Here is a 17,708-nt window from a genome sequence, read left to right as displayed (position 1 = left end):
GGTTCAGGTCGTTCCAGCTCGTCTCCACCAGCGCACTGGCCACTTTTACGCGCCGGGAATGGCCACTTTTGGGGACCCGGGAGTGAGTCCTGCTCCGTTACCTCCACTCTAAACTTATATTGGGGAACCCACACGGGGTGGGGGGGGGGGGGGGGACACATCAAAAGAAATACAGCGGTGACATTTTGGCCACCCGCCGGGGGGTTGCATACCGGCCCCGGGGCGGAATGCTGCTCCCGACGCTGGTGACGTGCCTCGCCGGGTGCGCCTTTCTCCTCTCGCCGGTCAGCGAGGGTTGTGGACCGGGTAGAGGCCATGGCAAGAGGCGGTCACCGCGGAAGCTGGCGCCGCTCGCCTACAAGCAGTTCAGCCCCAACGTGGCCGAGAAGACTTTAGGGGCCAGCGGGAGATACGAAGGAAAAATAACCCGGAACTCTGAGCGCTTCAAGGAGCTCACCCCGAACTACAACCCCGACATCATCTTCAAAGATGAGGAAAACACAGGTGCAGACCGCATGATGACACAGGTAACACTCCCGGCTGCCGTAGTGCCTTTTAGCCTGGGGTTTTCAGCAGCAGAACCTGCTTCTTAAAGAGGGTTTTCGGTGTATTACTAAGTGTACTTTGCCCATTCTTTAAACGCGTGGACACTGTTATCTTTTCCGCATTTCTTGCTGACTCAAGGATTGTCACTGCAAAAAAAACCAAAAAACAAACAGTCTTAAACTCATTTTTCTTTTAGGAATTTGAACAAAATGACCCAAATGTATTTCGATTATGTGCCACTTAAAAGTAACAAGTGTCGTAAGTCTTCAAATGTCCCTCCTCAGTGGAATATTTGAACTTTGAAATAAAACTACAATTTGAACGCTTTTTCTCGCATGGAAATGTTTTGAGCTGGATTGTTCTTGCTGTTCTGTCTCTTTGGGAATCTGATTACGAAATCTGTCTGTTTGCACAACTCATTCTTCAGTCAATACTGAAATCTCTGCAGCTGTTGACACAGTGGGGTTTGTTTCTGGGTTGTGTAGGGGACCAGCTTGAATCAGAGCTCCACATGAACTTTCAGAGGTTCAGTGTGGGCAGCTCATGCGTAAAAAGAGGGCAACCCCGTCTAAAAATGTATGGAAACGCGGTTGCTCTTAATTAAAACACTATGTCCTCTGTTTTACATCATGTTTTTTGGTGGAAAAACAGCCAAAAGTCGTATTTGGTTAGAGCCCGGGTCAAGCGTGTACTGATGTTTACCGTTTTCGTTTTTAGCCCGACTGGCCAGACTTAACAGTCGCCTTTTGGACTGTCAAAATTTTTTACGACACCGTCATTGATGTGGCCCCGGGTGGAATTTATTTGACTCCCAATTTCCCCAGGAATAAAGTATTTATATCTGGCTCTTGTGACCGCGGGCTTCCTCTCAGAGCGGCAGCGCTTATGTCCACAGACCCACGTGGGGAATGAAGGCGCGCACTCCCGTCTGGAGCTGTTACCTCCGCCGTGCGCACTGCAAGAAATACCCGCAGGAGCGAGTCACTTTAGCTGGGTTCAAGTGTTCAAATGTACAAGAGAAAGTCCTTTAATGCAAGATGCGCAAATAGGGATGAGTTCTTTCGTTTTTACTTTAGTGTAAAAAGATTCAAGAGTTTTCATTTCCAGAATCAACTGATTCCGTTTGTTTTTATCTGCTTTTTCTCATGTTTCTTAGAAAATTACTCAACAAGCTGCAACAGTAAGAAAGGCTTAATTAAACCTTGTTAATGAAAGAAAAAGTTCACACAACTTTTTAGGTGAAAAGTGTCCAAGCATGGATATTTTTTGCAGCGCGCACCTCGAGCCGCCGCGCGTCAACGGCGCTGACCTGCACACAATTTATGGGCTCCAGGCCGCAGGAGACAGCCCCCTGTTTGTCTTTTACTATTCCGTGTTACTTTTTGTTTGTTTTCGCAGCGCACATGTGCAGAAATAGCCCACTTCACTTGTGTCGAAGCCTTAATTATACCGATTTTTTTTTCCGCCTCTTTATTTTTTATTCGCTTTTTCCTGGGCGCTCCGTGCTGCATACAGACGCGACTGTTCAGGAGCGAAGCCTCACTGCAAAAAGTGTCATTCCTCACATTTCACTTGGCCTTTTTAATGAGTTCAGATTTCTTTTCGAAGTGCATGTAAAGAAATGTTTTTAAAAAAGTGCAAGATTATTTCACTTATTTACAATGAATGTTGTTTAATTTCAAGGATTTCTTGCAGAAAGTTTGCGTAAAAACGGCTCCAGACAAGGCAGATAGCCCCATATTCAGCAAACTATGGCATTTGACTAAAGAAAACCATCAAACCAATTGCACTGCATTGGAATCAAGAGAAGACGCGTTTGGTTTTTGCAGATTTTGTCCTATCTTCCCAAGAAAACCAGTCTTTCAGACGCCACAGCAGACTAACTGACCTGTTCAGAAGGGCATTTTTTGCAGCGCTAAGGTGTGCATATAGGCACATGTTGTCAGCCTGCGCGTCCAATGTTTGTGCAGCCAGCGGTTTAGTGCTTAAAACCGCTCCTACAGAAACCCCCGTCGATCTGTATACCTTGAAAGGAAAACCAACAAAATCTATCGTCTGATTTATGAAGTCCAGCTCGTGGCTCTGACCGCGGAGAGAAAACATAAGACGTTAAAATCCACAGTGAACACTGTGAAAAGGCATCTGTGGCCACCGAGCTGCGAGCTATTCTTATCACAGCCAACATGGAAAGAGACATTTAGAGCGTTTAATCCCACTTTTTCACTCTTTATAGGCTGAGGTTCGTAAAAGCATCACTGAGAGACGCATTCAGAGGCTGCTGGAAAATGACAAGAAGCCCCTCATGCAACCTTGATTTAATAAGAAGTTAATTCAAATACTGTCAAGTGAAATAAATGAAACTTAATTAACCAGAAAAATGTAATTTCTTAGGATTTGACCAGAAGTAATCATGTGTGACCCTTAAACAGTTTAAATCAACATTTTACAAACAACAAATGACATAAAAGTGCCCGAGCCCAATGCCACAATGTACCAGTCTTAAAACTTTCATCAAAATCAACAAGATATGTTGCGTTAAAGTTTAAAAATGACCAAATCAGACAAATAAAATAGCATCGATCAAACAAGTTCCTATTAATTTGTTTTAATTCTAGTCAAAATCAGAGCAGGGTGTCTTGAGATTCATACTTTAATAATCAGAATGAGCGTTTAAGGATAGCGCCCTCAACAGGTGAGTCTGTGGCATTATTCAAAGCCTCATCCAACCAAATCCAACAAGTAGTGGCTGAGATATATTCAGGCAGGTCCTGTTTGGTTGGCTGATTCCTTCATTTCAGGACTCATTGTGTTGTTAAATTGATCCAGAAATGGACCAGTTTGAGTTATAATGTGAAACGGCTCGTTCTGCAGCCAAATCTGCATCATTCTATACAAATTATCACCTGATGTTTGTTCAAATCTGACTATGGCTGGTTGGAAATATGAAGAAATATGTTGAAAATGGTTCCCTCTTGAAGCCAATCTGTGCCGTGAGCCTTCAGGCCAATCTGAATCACCACCGAAAACCCAATTTGTGCAGAAATGTAATTAATATTTCTGCCTGTTTAGAGGGTCAGTGTTTTGAAATGAGAAAGCCTCCTTTATAGCCACCAAGCAAAACATGAAAAACATGAAAAACAGAGGCAGATAATGGACATAAAAATGTAGTCAACCCTGGAAGAGTTAATAGATATACAAATTGTTGTCAGTCAGTAAAAACATTTCTGAAATTGACATATCTTTATTAACTGCTCGAAGAAACCGCTTCAACTGCTTCCATTCAGACTTAAAATGACATGTCAGTGGACGGATACTTCAATTTTCTTTTATTAAACTTATACATATTATAACTTAGCATATTTTGACAATTCCTCCTTCCTACGTTTCTAAAAAAAAAGAAAAGAAATGATCAGAATTGGACCCATCAACTCTCAAAACTGTAGGTTGGAGTATTAATGGGAAACTGTGAATGTATTCCGATGAGGGCTGGTTGAGATAATATATCAAGATTCTTTGAAAAGAAAAGCTGATTCCAGCATTTCTAAACTCATCATCTCGTTATATCTACTCAAAATAAATTTTAATAATGCACCTTTATTAAACAACGTCGTTATTGTTCAGCTCATTCATCGTTCAGTTACATGACAGAACGATTAACAGACTGTAAAATGTTAACTCCTCAGTCCTTAGTTATTTGGAAAATTGTGAAATTTTATTGTGAAAATCAGACCAGTTATATCTGAGATGTCACCGGAAATATTTCATGTTAGAAAAATCGCTAAAAATAAAAAACCTCTCAGTTAAAACCACATGAAGAAAGTTAAGGGAGAGACGGTACTGCAAGTTTTCCAAAATAAAAGCACCGGAGGAGGGAGTTGAATGAGTCCTTCAATAGGCCCTCTCACCTTCTGTTTGCTCACCCTGACCAGACTCCAGGTTTAGCGGGACCCCCATCACCCTCAGGCATCACCCAACCACCCTATAACCTCACAGTCCCCTCCTTCACCCCTCCATCCATCCTTAACATAGCTCACCACAGAGAGCAAACATCAGGCCGAGCTGGGACAGCAGGGGTGCATTGTGGGAAGGCTGCGGGCACAGACAAGCGGGAGAGGGGTGGCGGGGTGTGACGGGGATTCGGTGAGTTCAGGCTTTTATTGCTGCTCTCAGATTGAGTGTGGCAGCAGTGGGCGGGGCTTCAACCTTTCCAACAAACAGCAGGGAGAAGTTCAAAGGTCAGGTCTGCAGTCTGTGATCATACAGGAGAATAACGTGACTGAAGGGTCAACAGGCAATAAGTCAAACCATAAACTATAAAAAAATACATAAAAAAGTTAAAAACAAGCATAAAATCTCAGATAACGTGAGAAAATGTTTATTCCACAGTCAGTACAGTTCCGTCACTTTCATTCAATACAGCGTTAAAAGTGAATAAAACATCCGACAAAACATACAAATCTGAGTGCAAAGTGCTACAATTAAAAGTTTTACATACTCGCTAATAAATCAGGAAAATAAAACCTTTCACTTAAAAACGCCTAAACAAATTCAAATTCTGAGTGAGGAAGACAAGTTTTTCAGAATAAAAGCCCTTCAATAAAATTCAATTCAAACATTTCCAACCTACAAATGAAGACGGAGGATTTTCTTCAATTATCTAGTGTTGTTTTGTGCTGATCAGCAGGTGAACGTCTCCATGGAAACATTTACAAACTTCCAAAAGTCATCACTCGGAATTTGATTTTTCTCCCAGTTTATGGCCACATGTGAACATATATAGTTTAAATATATGTTAACATATTTATATATATTCTATATGGCCAAAAGCATGTGGACACGTAAACTGGACTAGTTTTGGTCTGTTTTTCCTGGTTTGTTCTCAGCCCCTTAGTTCCATCGAAGGAAAATCTTAATGTTACAGCATACAATGATATTTTAGACATTTTTTCAGTGCACACAAACATTTCCTGTTTGAACATGACAACACTGTAAAAAATCTGTCTTTCCTCTTTAAAGGAAAAAACGGTCAAACTATGACAGTAAAAGACAGTTTACTGTAAAAACAACTTTTTTTTCTTACAGTGAACGCTCCAATGCACCATAAAAAACAATTTTCCCAGTTCTTGCAGCAGGTTCAGCATCTGGAAAGCCTGAAACCAGAAGAGTGGAGACTGTTAGAGTAGCACATTAATGCTCATTTGACTTTAATGTTCAGGCGTCCACATACTTTTGACCATATAGTAGTGGTATGTTTACTTACTGCGGTATTTGTTAAATCTATATGCAAAAGATAGACTTTTGATGTGGACATACGACAGCTGTGTCTCTTTTGCTGCAGCGCTGTAAAGACAAGCTGAACTCTCTGGCCATCTCGGTGATGAACCTGTGGCCCGGGGTCCGGCTGCGGGTCACTGAGGGCTGGGATGAGGACGGCCACCACTCGGAGGAGTCGCTGCACTACGAGGGCCGGGCGGTGGACATCACCACGTCGGACCGAGACAGGAACAAGTACGCCATGCTGGCTCGACTGGCGGTGGAGGCCGGGTTTGACTGGGTCTACTACGAGTCCAAAGCCCACATCCACTGCAGCGTCAAGTCAGGTGAGGGAGGACAGAGGCTGAACTTCGCTAAATCCAATTTTTATGAAGGGAAAGGTGTAGAGAGCCTGTAGACACCCTCTACTGGTGAGGGTGCCTAACCCTGACCCTAAAGGCCTCAGTATGCTTCATACGGAGCTAGTTCATATACGACAGACGATGTCAAAAGTTGTTTAAATCTATTCTAAATGGACACACTTAAAGACGCTGATCCAACGAGCTCTGGGTTAGAGGCACACAGATCTTTAACATTTTATTACATTTTAATCTTCAAAAGAAGCTGGATCTGTTTTTAAAGAATGTATCTGAAAGGTTTTAACATGTTCATATTTATCTGCAAAGCTTTCTCACAAAATCAATGCAGCTAAAGCACGAATAACATGTTAGTGGTTACGTTAAGGTAACTCCAAGCATTATGAAAATTAACCAATATTAAGTTAGGTTCAGTGAGTATTGCGACTGAACCCCGACGGCCTCGCACTCTGACACCTTCTCCCTCCTACTCAGCTTTCATGTATCACTAATATGAATTGTTTAAAGCTTTGCTGCTTTAAACAGCAACCTACAAACTCATCCAGTTCCCCCTTGTAGCTCACCGTAGCATGTTTCATACTGCAACCCTGACTCGTCAAATAACTGCTGCTAGGTCAGTGGATTCAAAATATGAAAATCAAAAAATCATCTCCATATGTGGATTTTCTCGCTCTTTAAATCACCTGACTTTAATGGCGCTTTAGGGACACCGACAGCGTGATATTTTGATGCTGAGGGCCACTGATAGACTGACTGACTGACTGACTGACTGACGCAGGAGTATTTGAGTGGGACCAGGTTGCATATTGGCAACAGTTTAGAAAAAGCACGACAAGCAACACTAAATTTTGCAGAATTTTGCAGCTCAGAAACTCCAAAACCTTCATCAGTCAGACAAACTGAATTAATTTAGTCTATTTAGGGTTTATATTTAAGGTTCAGAAATTGCTGCTGCTGCCTTTTCCTTCCTTTTTTTGTTTCACTCCTGTTCGCTAACTCTCTTCTTGCTTGCATCTTATAAATGTGCCAGCTCCTATATTTTTCCCCTTTTTCTTTATCTGTCTCATCTGCCACTCACCCTCAGGTTAGGCCGAGTTCTACGTCATGTCTAAATTTTTGCTTCTGTGAGCTGTTCGCGGCTTTTTTGCTTTCCTCGCCCAGAAGCAGGCTCATCGGTACTTCACACCACCACGTACCGGCTGATTTCAGAAGAGGGAAATTCTTAAATCCTGGACGATTTTCGTGGAACTGAACTAAACGTATTGCCACAAAACTATTAAGCAATATGTAGAAATTCTGATTTTGAGAATGAGGAAATTTTTAGATGTTTTTTCTTGGTTTTCTTGATAAAAAGAAAGTCAAATGTAGGTAAAAAACGGAGGGAGAACGTAGCTAGAATTCCTAAGGTGCATTTCAATAAGAAACATCCAGTCACTGAGCTGAACTCTGCTAATGGCTGAAGCTAACGGTTTTATTTTGTAGAAACAATCAGTTGTGGGTGAATTTAGCCACTACAGCGCTGGGTTTTGTTCCCCATTCGCATTTTTAACATTTAAAACCTCCAACTAGCTTCTTCTTTATGGCATCACCAGCTGAGGCTCTTGGGAAATGTAGTATTTAAAGCCATCTGCAGTACTGAAATGTCAATCAAGGTAGTAGTCACAACATAAATGTACAGTTGAGCAGTTTGAGTTAGCAGGAAGAGGCGGAGTTAGGAGACTTCAACATGTTGTGGTGCAGACTGCATTTACACTTCTTCTTACCTAGCAGAGATTAGGGGACACAGATTGTGGGTGAGTGGAAATCAGCTGCTGAGGTCTGCAGACTCTTCACATTAAGGTTCAACATATTCAACGTACTGTCTGTTCATCGCCACAAATGTGCAGCTTGTATGAAAAGTAACACACATGTGCCATCCAAAAGTGGACACAGATGTGCCGAAAGTCACACACTCTTATGAAAATGCATCAACACCCTCCGACACATTTTACACTGAGTGGTAACAGAGATTTTCCTTTTCTTTTCCCCCTCTTTCTTTCTCCTTTTTCCTACTTTCTGTCTCTTTTCCCTTTCTTTTTCCCTCTCCTCCTCTCTCCTTCCCTCCCAGATCGGGTTGCGAGGGCCCAGTCCTTGACTTGATCAGAAGGGCAACCAATCAAGTTGGTATTTTTTTCATGTTTTTGATTTTTTTTTTTTCTCTCACATTTTTCAATGAAACAAAATTCCTGAAAGAAAGAAATCAGTGGTTACGAAGAAAATCAAGCCAGCTGAGGAAAAGTTGTAACTGATGAGCTCTCCACCAACAAACTCCTCCTTAGAGACACTTAGCAAGAGGAAACAACCACTAGGGGGCAGCAAAGCATCCTGTAGATGAAGACTGGGGCGATAACGGGGATTAATGGAGCAAGTTAACACATTGCACCTCAAACTTCTGCTGCTTTACATCGACAACATGAGACATATTTCTGGGGTCGAACCAGGAAGAGAGTTAGGAAGGTAATATTTCAAGTTTTCTACCTCTACCGTTTGAGAGACGTCACTACTATTTCTGGTGCTTTTTGTTTGTTACTGAAGGGCAGTGTCTATATGATAAAGTATACAGTCCAGGGTTGCATCTCTTAGTGACATTTCAACTATTTTTATTTATTTATTTTTAACCTTTTAACCATCTAACTTGAGTGCTTTGTGAGATATGTGGCAGAAACATCGCATTATGACAGAAATGTTTCAGTTTGGTATCACACAGACCTGAAAACCTGAAAGTTGAACATTTTTGTTCATCGCAAAGTACTAATTTGTCTTAAATTAACAACACATGCTCTTGAATTCATTTCTTTTTGCATTAAATAACATGATTTTATGAATATTTAAAACCTGTGCATTGTTCACATCCTGGTTAGCAGTCTTCTTCTTCCCTGCCTTTGCCAGTGTTCACACTTATCAAGAGCTGACTAAGTTCAGTTCACACAGATTAAAGTGAACAAGTTCGCATTAATTTCTTCAGTTTGTTTTTTTAAATAAGCTGCTTTATAGAATGCCGAGAATTGAGAAACTTTGCTGTTGGTATTTATTATATTTGCCTTCAATATTTCCCTGTGGTCACTCGCAGTATTGCAGCGAGTATTTTCCTGATAGACCACCACTATAAAACAAACAAAGGTCAGTTATGACAAAGTTTGGATCCATGCAGGTGTTCTATTTGTTCCTTGAGCCCAGAAAAGCGAAACATCGCACTTTATCATTTTAACATAAGAGGCGTCAAAGATAATGTCGTTTATGATAATGTCGTGCACAAATCTACGCCTAAAATTAAAAACATGACTCGATTAATTTAATTATGCTATATTATTACTCACAGTGTCAGAATTAGGTTTTTTTAAGTCAAAATAATCAAACTTTTGACTTGCCAGGAGTGAAACTATATTTAAATATATGTGAAAAAGAATATATAAAACAAAGAATTCATAACATAATCAAACAATTAAGGTCATCACACTGAATTGGAGGAGATGTTTACTGGAGTTTGTCAGATGATTAACCCGCTGGCTCATTTTCCTGCTCTGCTCCTTCCTCCTTCAGGTGACTTATCTTATCACCTGGCCTTGGCTTTCCTACCTTCCCCAAATATTTATCCGCATTGTCTCGAACACAATCCTTCCCTGGACACACACACACAATATTCAAGGCTGCAAACAGGAGCTTTTATCTCGTTATTTTTTCTTTTATTTTCAGTGTAGATAGGAAAAAAGTCAATATTTAGCTAAAGGGAGTTGAAGACATTTATTGTGCGCTCAAGCTCTTTTGTATGGAAGCTCGATCCTGCCAGGACAAAAAATGTTCAAATGTTAGCCATAACAAAAATAGATGCACTAATTTAAATGTTAATCAACGATAATAAGTGTCTGACTTAATACCTCAACATTATGACATTTGTCTCATAGTTTTTAGTTCAACTTTATTTATTTTTTTCCTTTTGAGCATGAAGGAAGTAGCAGGAATGAACTTCCGTATTTCAGGAATAATCACATCCTGTTCCCTGTCTGTCTGTCTGTCTGTCTTTCAGACCACTCAGTGGCGGCTAAATCTGGAGGTTGTTTTCCCGGCGAGGCCTCGGTCAGGTTGGAGGGCGGCGGTCAGAAGTCCATCAGTGACCTGCGACCTGGTGAGCGAGTCCTGGCCTCGGTGGGCACCGACGGCAGCGGGGAACTGGTCTACAGTGAAGTCCTGGTCTTCTTGGACCGTGACCCCGGGACCTGGAAGCTCTTCTACACCTTGCAGACAGAAGCTGGGGCCCGCCTTTCGCTCACTGCCGCCCACCTGGTCTTTGTGTCTGAGGGGAACTGCTCAGAGGGGGCGGTGCCAGCCCGTGGCGCCCTCAGGACTGTGTACGCCAGCGAGGCCCAGCCGGGACAGTGCGTGCTGGTGTCGGAGGGTGAAGCGGGACAGAAGCACAGCGAGGGGCGTCTGTCTCGGATCACCCAGGTCAGTGTGAGGGAGAGCAGGGGGGCGTTTGCGCCACTGACCCAGCAGGGGACGCTGGTGGTGGACGGGGTGGTGGCGTCCTGCTACGCGGTGGTGGAGCAGCACTCCCTGGCTCACTGGGCCTTCTCGCCACTCCGGCTGATTCACAGCTGGACCGGATCCGCTGGGAGCCACAGTGACGGGATCCACTGGTACTCACGGCTCTTACACTGGCTCGGGAGGATGCTGCTGGACTCGGGGCGCTTCCACCCGTTGGGCGTGGCTCAGGACAACAGGTGAGGAAGGAAGAACACTGGTGGACGCTTTTATCAAAAAACAATCCTGAAATACCCAAATACAAGCCCGGAGAGCTTGCAGGACCGCAACTACCTGCCTGACGAGATGGGCTCCTGCTGAGGCATGATGGGAGTTTTTTCTGGCAGGAAAAACAGGGAAGAAGAAGAAGCTGTGAACTGACAGACGAATTCTCCCAAAACCACAAACACAGACAGCAAATATAAGAGTCAAACGACTCAGAGAAGTGCTGACGTTAAAAGACTTTTGGTTGTATCCTTAAAACTCTATGAAACAATAATCCCTTAAAATACCTTTAATAAATCCTTAATCTTACCTGGAAAACACAGTAAGCACTCACAGCAAACACTCACAGTAAACACTCTAAAAAAAGAATCAAGGGGTACATTTTCCCATTAATTTACACATTAGTTATCATCTTAAGGTGTTCTTAAGGTTGGGATTGAAGTGATTTAATGGCTTTTCTGTGCAGAAACTCATTAAAATCCCTTAATACAATGCAATCCATTAATTTAATATGGGATCTAATACTGAGTAAGAGTCCCGTTTACCTTAATAACACCTTAAAAGGTAATTCATTGATTTGTCAAATAGGTAATGTGTAAATTAAGGGGAAAGCTATATCTAATCTATCTGTTATTCTATTAAAACTCTGGGGTAATTAGTTTGATTTTGAGGTAAACTTTTGAGGGATTTAGTTTCATAGTGAAGTCCACAGGGATGTTTGTATGTAACATTAGAATAAATGATATATAAATGAGTGTATTTAAGTGTTATTTGTTTACAGAAATCCAATAATGTTTATGGAGTTATTATGGGTGAAGAGATATTAAAAAAGATTTATTTTTGAAATTAAATTATATGGAAATGAGCTGTGTGTTGTCTCGTTTATACCTCAACATCTACAGTGACCTGCTGACACGTGAACGCACCTTTACTGACCTCTACCGGCTTCCTTTGTCTGTCCGTCCGTCCGTCTGTCTGTGTTTATCTTCCAGGGGGGGATCAGGACTGATTTAGCCCCCCACATCTGACTGAAACCGCTCCGTGCGCTTAAATAAGGCCGTGCGTAACGACAGCAACACACCAGTTGCATGCATGCAACAGATGTCGGCTAATAATAACAACCTGCTGCGCCTTTAAGAGGATGACTGAGAAGGAAACCTAATATCTCTCCATATCGAGCTCAAGTCTCCATCAATTAACAGTGAGAGCCGAGACGATATCTGAATCTGTCCCTGTGCTCTGTCTCCAAACCTCCACCTGCTTTTTGTTCATTTTTTTTACGCATAAACCGGATTAAATTACGCATTGCGCCTTTAAGAAGCTGTCACCGGGATTAGAGTTACGCGCAGCGACCCGGAGAGGTTTTACGCACCGTCGGTTTCCAGGGAAGGGTCTCCTTCAGCGACATTTCTCCCTCTTGTCTTCTCCTCCTTCTTCTCGGGTCCGGACACCGCCGGGGAGCACCTCCACGCCGCGAGGACATGGCCGAGACAGGGAAAGGGGTCACCGCCGGGAAACTGGCCATCAACGTCCAGAAGAGGCTCACCAGAGCGCAGGAGAAGGTAAAACTGTGAGCTGATCGGCAGCAGCGGGACACAGTGTCCTACTGGCCCCCGTGAAACCCAACCCCGCAACTTTTTACCTTCAAACGCGACTCATTCACGCACCAATAATGACTTCATCAGGGACTATTTAATGTCTTAATCAGCGGATTGTTACATATCAGGGTAGGTTTAAGGGTTTTCAAGGGGTTAAATGAATACCAATATACACCTGAATGCAACATGTGAAGGTAGTTTAATTGGGTTCCCTGCACTGTTTAAGGGGTTTTTAAAGGGGTGAGATCTATCAACTTTAACCCTAAAAGAACTACAGTTTCTCAATCGATTGGCTTTACATACATTAATAAGTATTCTGCACAGTTTTAGGAAGTAACATTTAAATGAACATCAACCCTGTAACATTGCAAAAATAAAAGCACTTTGAATTAAGGTTGTTATGTTGATGATAATTTTAAAAGAAAAGTCATGAGCAGACTGTCACTAAAGGTCCTTAAGTTTGACCTTAAACCCCTTCAATTGACCCTTTAATAACAATTAAGGTGCTTTTAATGAGTTCTCTGCACAGTTCAAGGAGTTTTTAAGGTGTTACATGAAATGCAAACCATAAAATGTACCAAATGACTTTGAACTAATAAAAATCCATGCATTTAAAAGGGCAGGAAGTAGGAATAAAAAGCAGGAATGTCTTCAACACTATTTAGTATATTTAAGGGGTTTTCCTTTAATCCACACAGTGAAGTTTGATCACTTCCAAAGTGTCTTTGGCTGTTAGCTGAGACTTTCCACTAGAAGGAAACGATCAATCATGCTTCTTGAAGGATGTTGTAGTATTAAAATCAGTTATGATGATGCATTCACTGTCCTGCTTTACTGCTTTTTGTACAACTAGGTTTTCAAAGTAAAAGTCCTGAAGTGCAGAAAAGTAGTTTACTCCTACTTCTAATGCTGCTACAACAGTAAAACAACAAGAAGAAAAAGCCCTTAAATCAATTAAAATACATATTTTCAAGATAAAAATGTTGGATTCAATTTTCAAAAAAGTTAAAGAAAATATGTACTTGTCGTAAAAAAGTACCCACATATCTAAATTAAAAGGAAACGTTGCTGTTTTGGGAGAATTTTATGCTTTTAGATCAGATGAAAACAACATGTGTCAATAAGATGAAATATAAGATTTTGTTACCTGACATCAGCTGTTTTATTTGCAAACTCAGCTCCAGAGTGAAAATGACAGTCGACTGTAGGAGGAGCTGCAAAAGTGACAGATAGAAACCTGATCAACAGTCTGTGTTGAGCTCTCTGTCTCTGAGTTATTATTGTCTGTCCTAATCACTCTTGTTGCTTAAGCCTGCTGAGGTTTTACCCTCTAATCACCTCACTACCACACCAGGAAGCGCAGTCAGAGAGACAGATTTCATATTTAAACCACTCATTGTTCTCAGATGGTCTTTATGCATCCTGTAGTCGGTCCTTGTGCTGCATGTGTTTCCAGTAAAACCCCTAAAAAAGACTTTGATGGACGCTGGTAACTTTAACCTCTCCCTCCTCAACACTCCTCTGATGAGTATCTGCTCATTCCTCGTGGCAGCTGCGCATATTTCAAAACCTCCTGCGCTTCAGATCCAGTCTCCTTCTGCAAAAGTCAGAAGAACCGAGAACTAGAGACAGGAGGTGATTAGCTTAGCTTAGCATAAAGACTGGAAGCAGGGGGAAACAGCTAGCCTGGCTCTGCCATGATGAACATCATGAATCTGGTTCTGTGTGCGGGTGAATTAATTGGATTTATTTCCAACCAAAACCAGGGGAGTTTGGGCTTGGAAACACTAACAGAGACGGTTTTAATGAGTTTTATTTCTGATTTCTGTCACTTTGAATTGAAGTTACGATGCATCTTGAAAGTAAACAGAGTGTTTGTGTCCTCTGTGAGTCTTGGTTGGAGAGTGATATGATATTACGGCTGGTTTGTTGCGTAAACTAAAGTCGTATCTCGTGTAGTGGGATCCTTTTCATAATGCTGCTCACACACTTGACAATAACAACCTGAGTCTGTCAGTGGCAGAAACTACTGTTAGTGGACAGATTTTAACTCTGTGAATTCATTTATTTTGACTAAACCAGAGTTAGTGATTGTTGGAAAGACTGCCAAAGATGGTTTTGATGAGTTTTATTTTGTCCAGTTTGAAGTGTGTATTAAGATTATCTGCTAGTTGAAATGACTGGTTTTGTGAGTGAAGTCTGGTGGGCCGTAGCGCCCATTGTTTTGGTCTGAGATGTTGGTGCTCTAGTGCGACCCATTTTAGCTTAAAGACAGGAAACGGGACAGAGCCAGGCTAGCTGTTTCCCCCTGCTTACAGTCTTTGTGCTAAGCTAAGCTAACCACTTCCTGACTCCACCTTTTAAAATCTAAAGTTTAGAGGGCTTCCACGTCGTTGAAGTGTCTTCCTGCTGTTGTTTCGAGCGCCATCGATCATCTCAGCAGCTCTTGAATGAACTTTAAATAGCAGCTGCTGAATGAAATAGCATCCCTGTGCCACGTTCCTTCTGTCCTAATGTGAGAGTTTATTTATGAGCAGGTTACTCTCGAGTCATCTTAACTGTTTTAGACACCATTTGAACTTTAGTTTGTATTTCTCTCCCATGACAAAAACCTACATGGGAGAGAAATACTATACTATATTTACAAACTCATTATCTGTTTTTATCCGATTAAAAAAAGTATCTCACTTTTCACTTCTTATATATATTACATACAACATCTTTATTAGTACTATATTCATCATCTTTTGGTTAATTCAGATATTATCAGCACACTTTATTATTAAGATATTCCTCATCAAACCCATAATGGTATTCAATAGATAACCTTCGTCCTGCTTTTCTGTCCCATCAATAACACATATTTATAAAATAATCAATAACGTAGGGAATTTGAGCTGCAAAATGTTATTTATAAATACACAATAATGTGTTTTTTATCCAGAAAATAATAAAAACAGAAACAAATCATGAAAGAAGAACTTGTTTATGTCATAGAAGCGCTACTCGGTTATTAAAAAAGCATGAAAAATGCTTCCTTTCAGCTCTGTGATGATTTTTGTTGGCATTATAAAGGCACTGAAAGAAGAACTGAAATGTAATGAGGTCAATAGGTCATCTATTGTTTTGTAAGGCTGGTTAGTTGGATGGATGGTCAAACATTTCTAAACTGGGTGTGGAACATGGACTCATGACCGTAATATTTCTAAAATCTTGGCTATAACTCACAATAAACCACACTGAAATGTATCTGAAAGCATTCAAATCCAGCAATTTGAGGTTTCTTCTCTTTCGTGGGTTTGTTTATCTTGAGGAAATCAACCTGCTGGATGTAGAAAAGTACAAATTGAATTCTTCAAATGCAACAGAAAAGCAGCATTTGGAAGCCGGTGTGAGGCTCTGAGGTGATACTGAGCTCTTGAGCCGGAGTGCTGGGAGTAAAGAGGAAGGTCAGAGTATCATCTTCCCTCTGAAGGCCGGCTGAGGTGTGGAGGAGGGGAGTGTCGGCTTCAGCTGTCTGTCTGCTGGCACGCCGCCCTCCACCCCTCACCTCATCCAACTCTACACTCACGTACTTTATGCTTTTTAACAACACCTTTAAATGGCTTTACCCAGTAATACTGACGGAAAATGACTTCTTAATTTTACTTTCATCATATTACTTTTTCTTGTAAAATGGCTTTATGTCATTTTCTATACGAATAAATTCTCACATCGTAGGTTTTTCTCAAAATATTTTGACTCCAACACTGAAGTTCAACTTGTAACAGGACAGTTTGTTTGCAGTTTCCGCTGCTGACATCAGAAGGCAAGCACGCCATATTTAATTTTATTGCTTCTTTAATTTCTCTGTATATCATAATTTGATTCAGACCACAGAATAATCCCCAGCATCTCCTGGTGCCACCGTAGTTGTCATAGTGATATAATGTCACCCACTGAACCGGTCAGCTGTGCCACAGAGCATGCTGGGAAAATTCCCCTCAGTGAAATCCGGATGAGTGCGGTGACGGAGGAGGGAGGAGGTGCCCTTTAGAGAGCAGCCGGAGACCCGGAGTGGTGCTGGGAGTCAAAGAGGCTCCCCCACCACTCAACCCCCCAAAAACACATCCGACCACCTTCCACCTTCCTTAAGCCACTCAATGAACACTGCAAACTGCTTTTCAGTATCGTACATTCTTCAAATTCAGACGCACAAAAATGAAAATATGTTATTATTAAATTATCCTTTAAAAATTCTTTATTGCAGCCGTGAGATATTTCAGCTCTGGTGTGAAGTTAAAACGTTGAATCTCCAAACCTTTCAGGAACATAAACAGACTTAATTATGCAAAACTGTAAGCCTTAATATAATTTAAAGAGGTGAGTTGTTCACAGTTATAAACGGGGAAATTAGCTAAAGAGACCCAAACTGTCTTTGTACCAGGCTGTAAACATGGTTATTTCTGCTGTAAAATTTAGCATTTTAATACTGGGGCCTTATAGAGATTGACTCACTGCTGGAGCCAGCCTCGAGTGGCGATTAGAGGAACTGCAGCTGTTGTTGGCTTGATTTGCAGCCACAGAGGTCGCCGCTTGGTTCAAACTTATTGACAGAAAGCACAAAAAGAACCTTAAAATAAGGAATTATACAAATATTAGCTTTTTTGAAAAGTATGTATGTAAGTAACGAAAGCTGTTAGACACTTGTAGTGGAGTACAGTATTTACCTCTGAGTGGAGTAGTGGCATTAAAAGAAAATACTCAAGTACCTCCAATTTGTATCTGAAGTACTTTAGTAAATGAACTTACATTCCACCGCTGTATTTTTATAACTCTCTCTACAATTAGTCATTTGAATCCAATGTTATCAAACCTCGGAGTTGCCCTGCTTGGCCTCCGCACCTGTCCCTCCCAGGAGGCATGCTTCACTGCTGTGGGCGGTGCTCAGATATATATACATATATGTGTGTGTGTGTGTGTGTGTGTGTGTGTGTATCTATCTATAGCCCTCCTGGACCTCCTCCTCATCACTCTTAATACCCCACAAACTGCCTCTGTGTGTGTGCTCCGGGTGTATTTCTGGGGTTTGAAACTGAACACCGACGGGCAGCAGTAACATGCACACACACACACACACACACACACACACACACACACAAAACCAAATCAA

General features: G+C 41.5%; 2 protein-coding genes and 1 long non-coding RNA gene across 4 annotated transcripts in view; 2 read left to right on the top strand and 1 right to left on the bottom strand.

Annotated features, from left to right (window-relative positions):
- The first annotated feature begins 196 nt into the window (after positions 1-196).
- Positions 197-10,977, top strand: LOC118339922 (indian hedgehog B protein-like). The gene is made up of 3 exons (XM_035677742.1): positions 197-527; positions 5,885-6,146; positions 10,240-10,977. The coding sequence occupies exons 1-3, from the start codon at positions 228-230 to the stop codon at positions 10,935-10,937; spliced, it is 1,260 nt and encodes a 419-aa protein (XP_035533635.1). The 5' UTR covers positions 197-227; the 3' UTR covers positions 10,938-10,977.
- On the bottom strand, positions 9,877-12,034 carry LOC118339923. The gene is made up of 2 exons (XR_004797338.1): positions 11,895-12,034; positions 9,877-11,073 (listed from the first exon to the last, which is right to left on the bottom strand). It is a non-coding gene; the product is annotated as an uncharacterized LOC118339923 (long non-coding RNA).
- Positions 12,035-12,157: 123 nt separating this feature from the next.
- bin1b (bridging integrator 1b) overlaps positions 12,158-17,708 on the top strand; it is a 19,591-nt gene continuing 14,040 nt past the window's right edge. The window contains exon 1 of one of the 2 annotated variants that reach the window (XM_035677736.1): positions 12,158-12,520. In XM_035677736.1, the coding sequence (XP_035533629.1) occupies positions 12,440-12,520 (81 nt within the window). In that variant the 5' untranslated portion in view covers positions 12,158-12,439. The remainder of the gene's footprint in view (positions 12,521-17,708) is intronic. The other variant, XM_035677735.1, reaches the window with a different exon arrangement.

The sequence above is a fragment of the Morone saxatilis genome, unplaced genomic scaffold (assembly GCF_004916995.1).
Source record: "Morone saxatilis isolate NCDOM2014 unplaced genomic scaffold, NCSU_SB_2.0 Contig6, whole genome shotgun sequence".
Taxonomy (NCBI): Eukaryota; Metazoa; Chordata; class Actinopteri; family Moronidae; genus Morone; species Morone saxatilis.
Note: the sequence above shows the minus strand (reverse complement) of the source record. Positions and strands in the feature narration are given on the sequence as shown.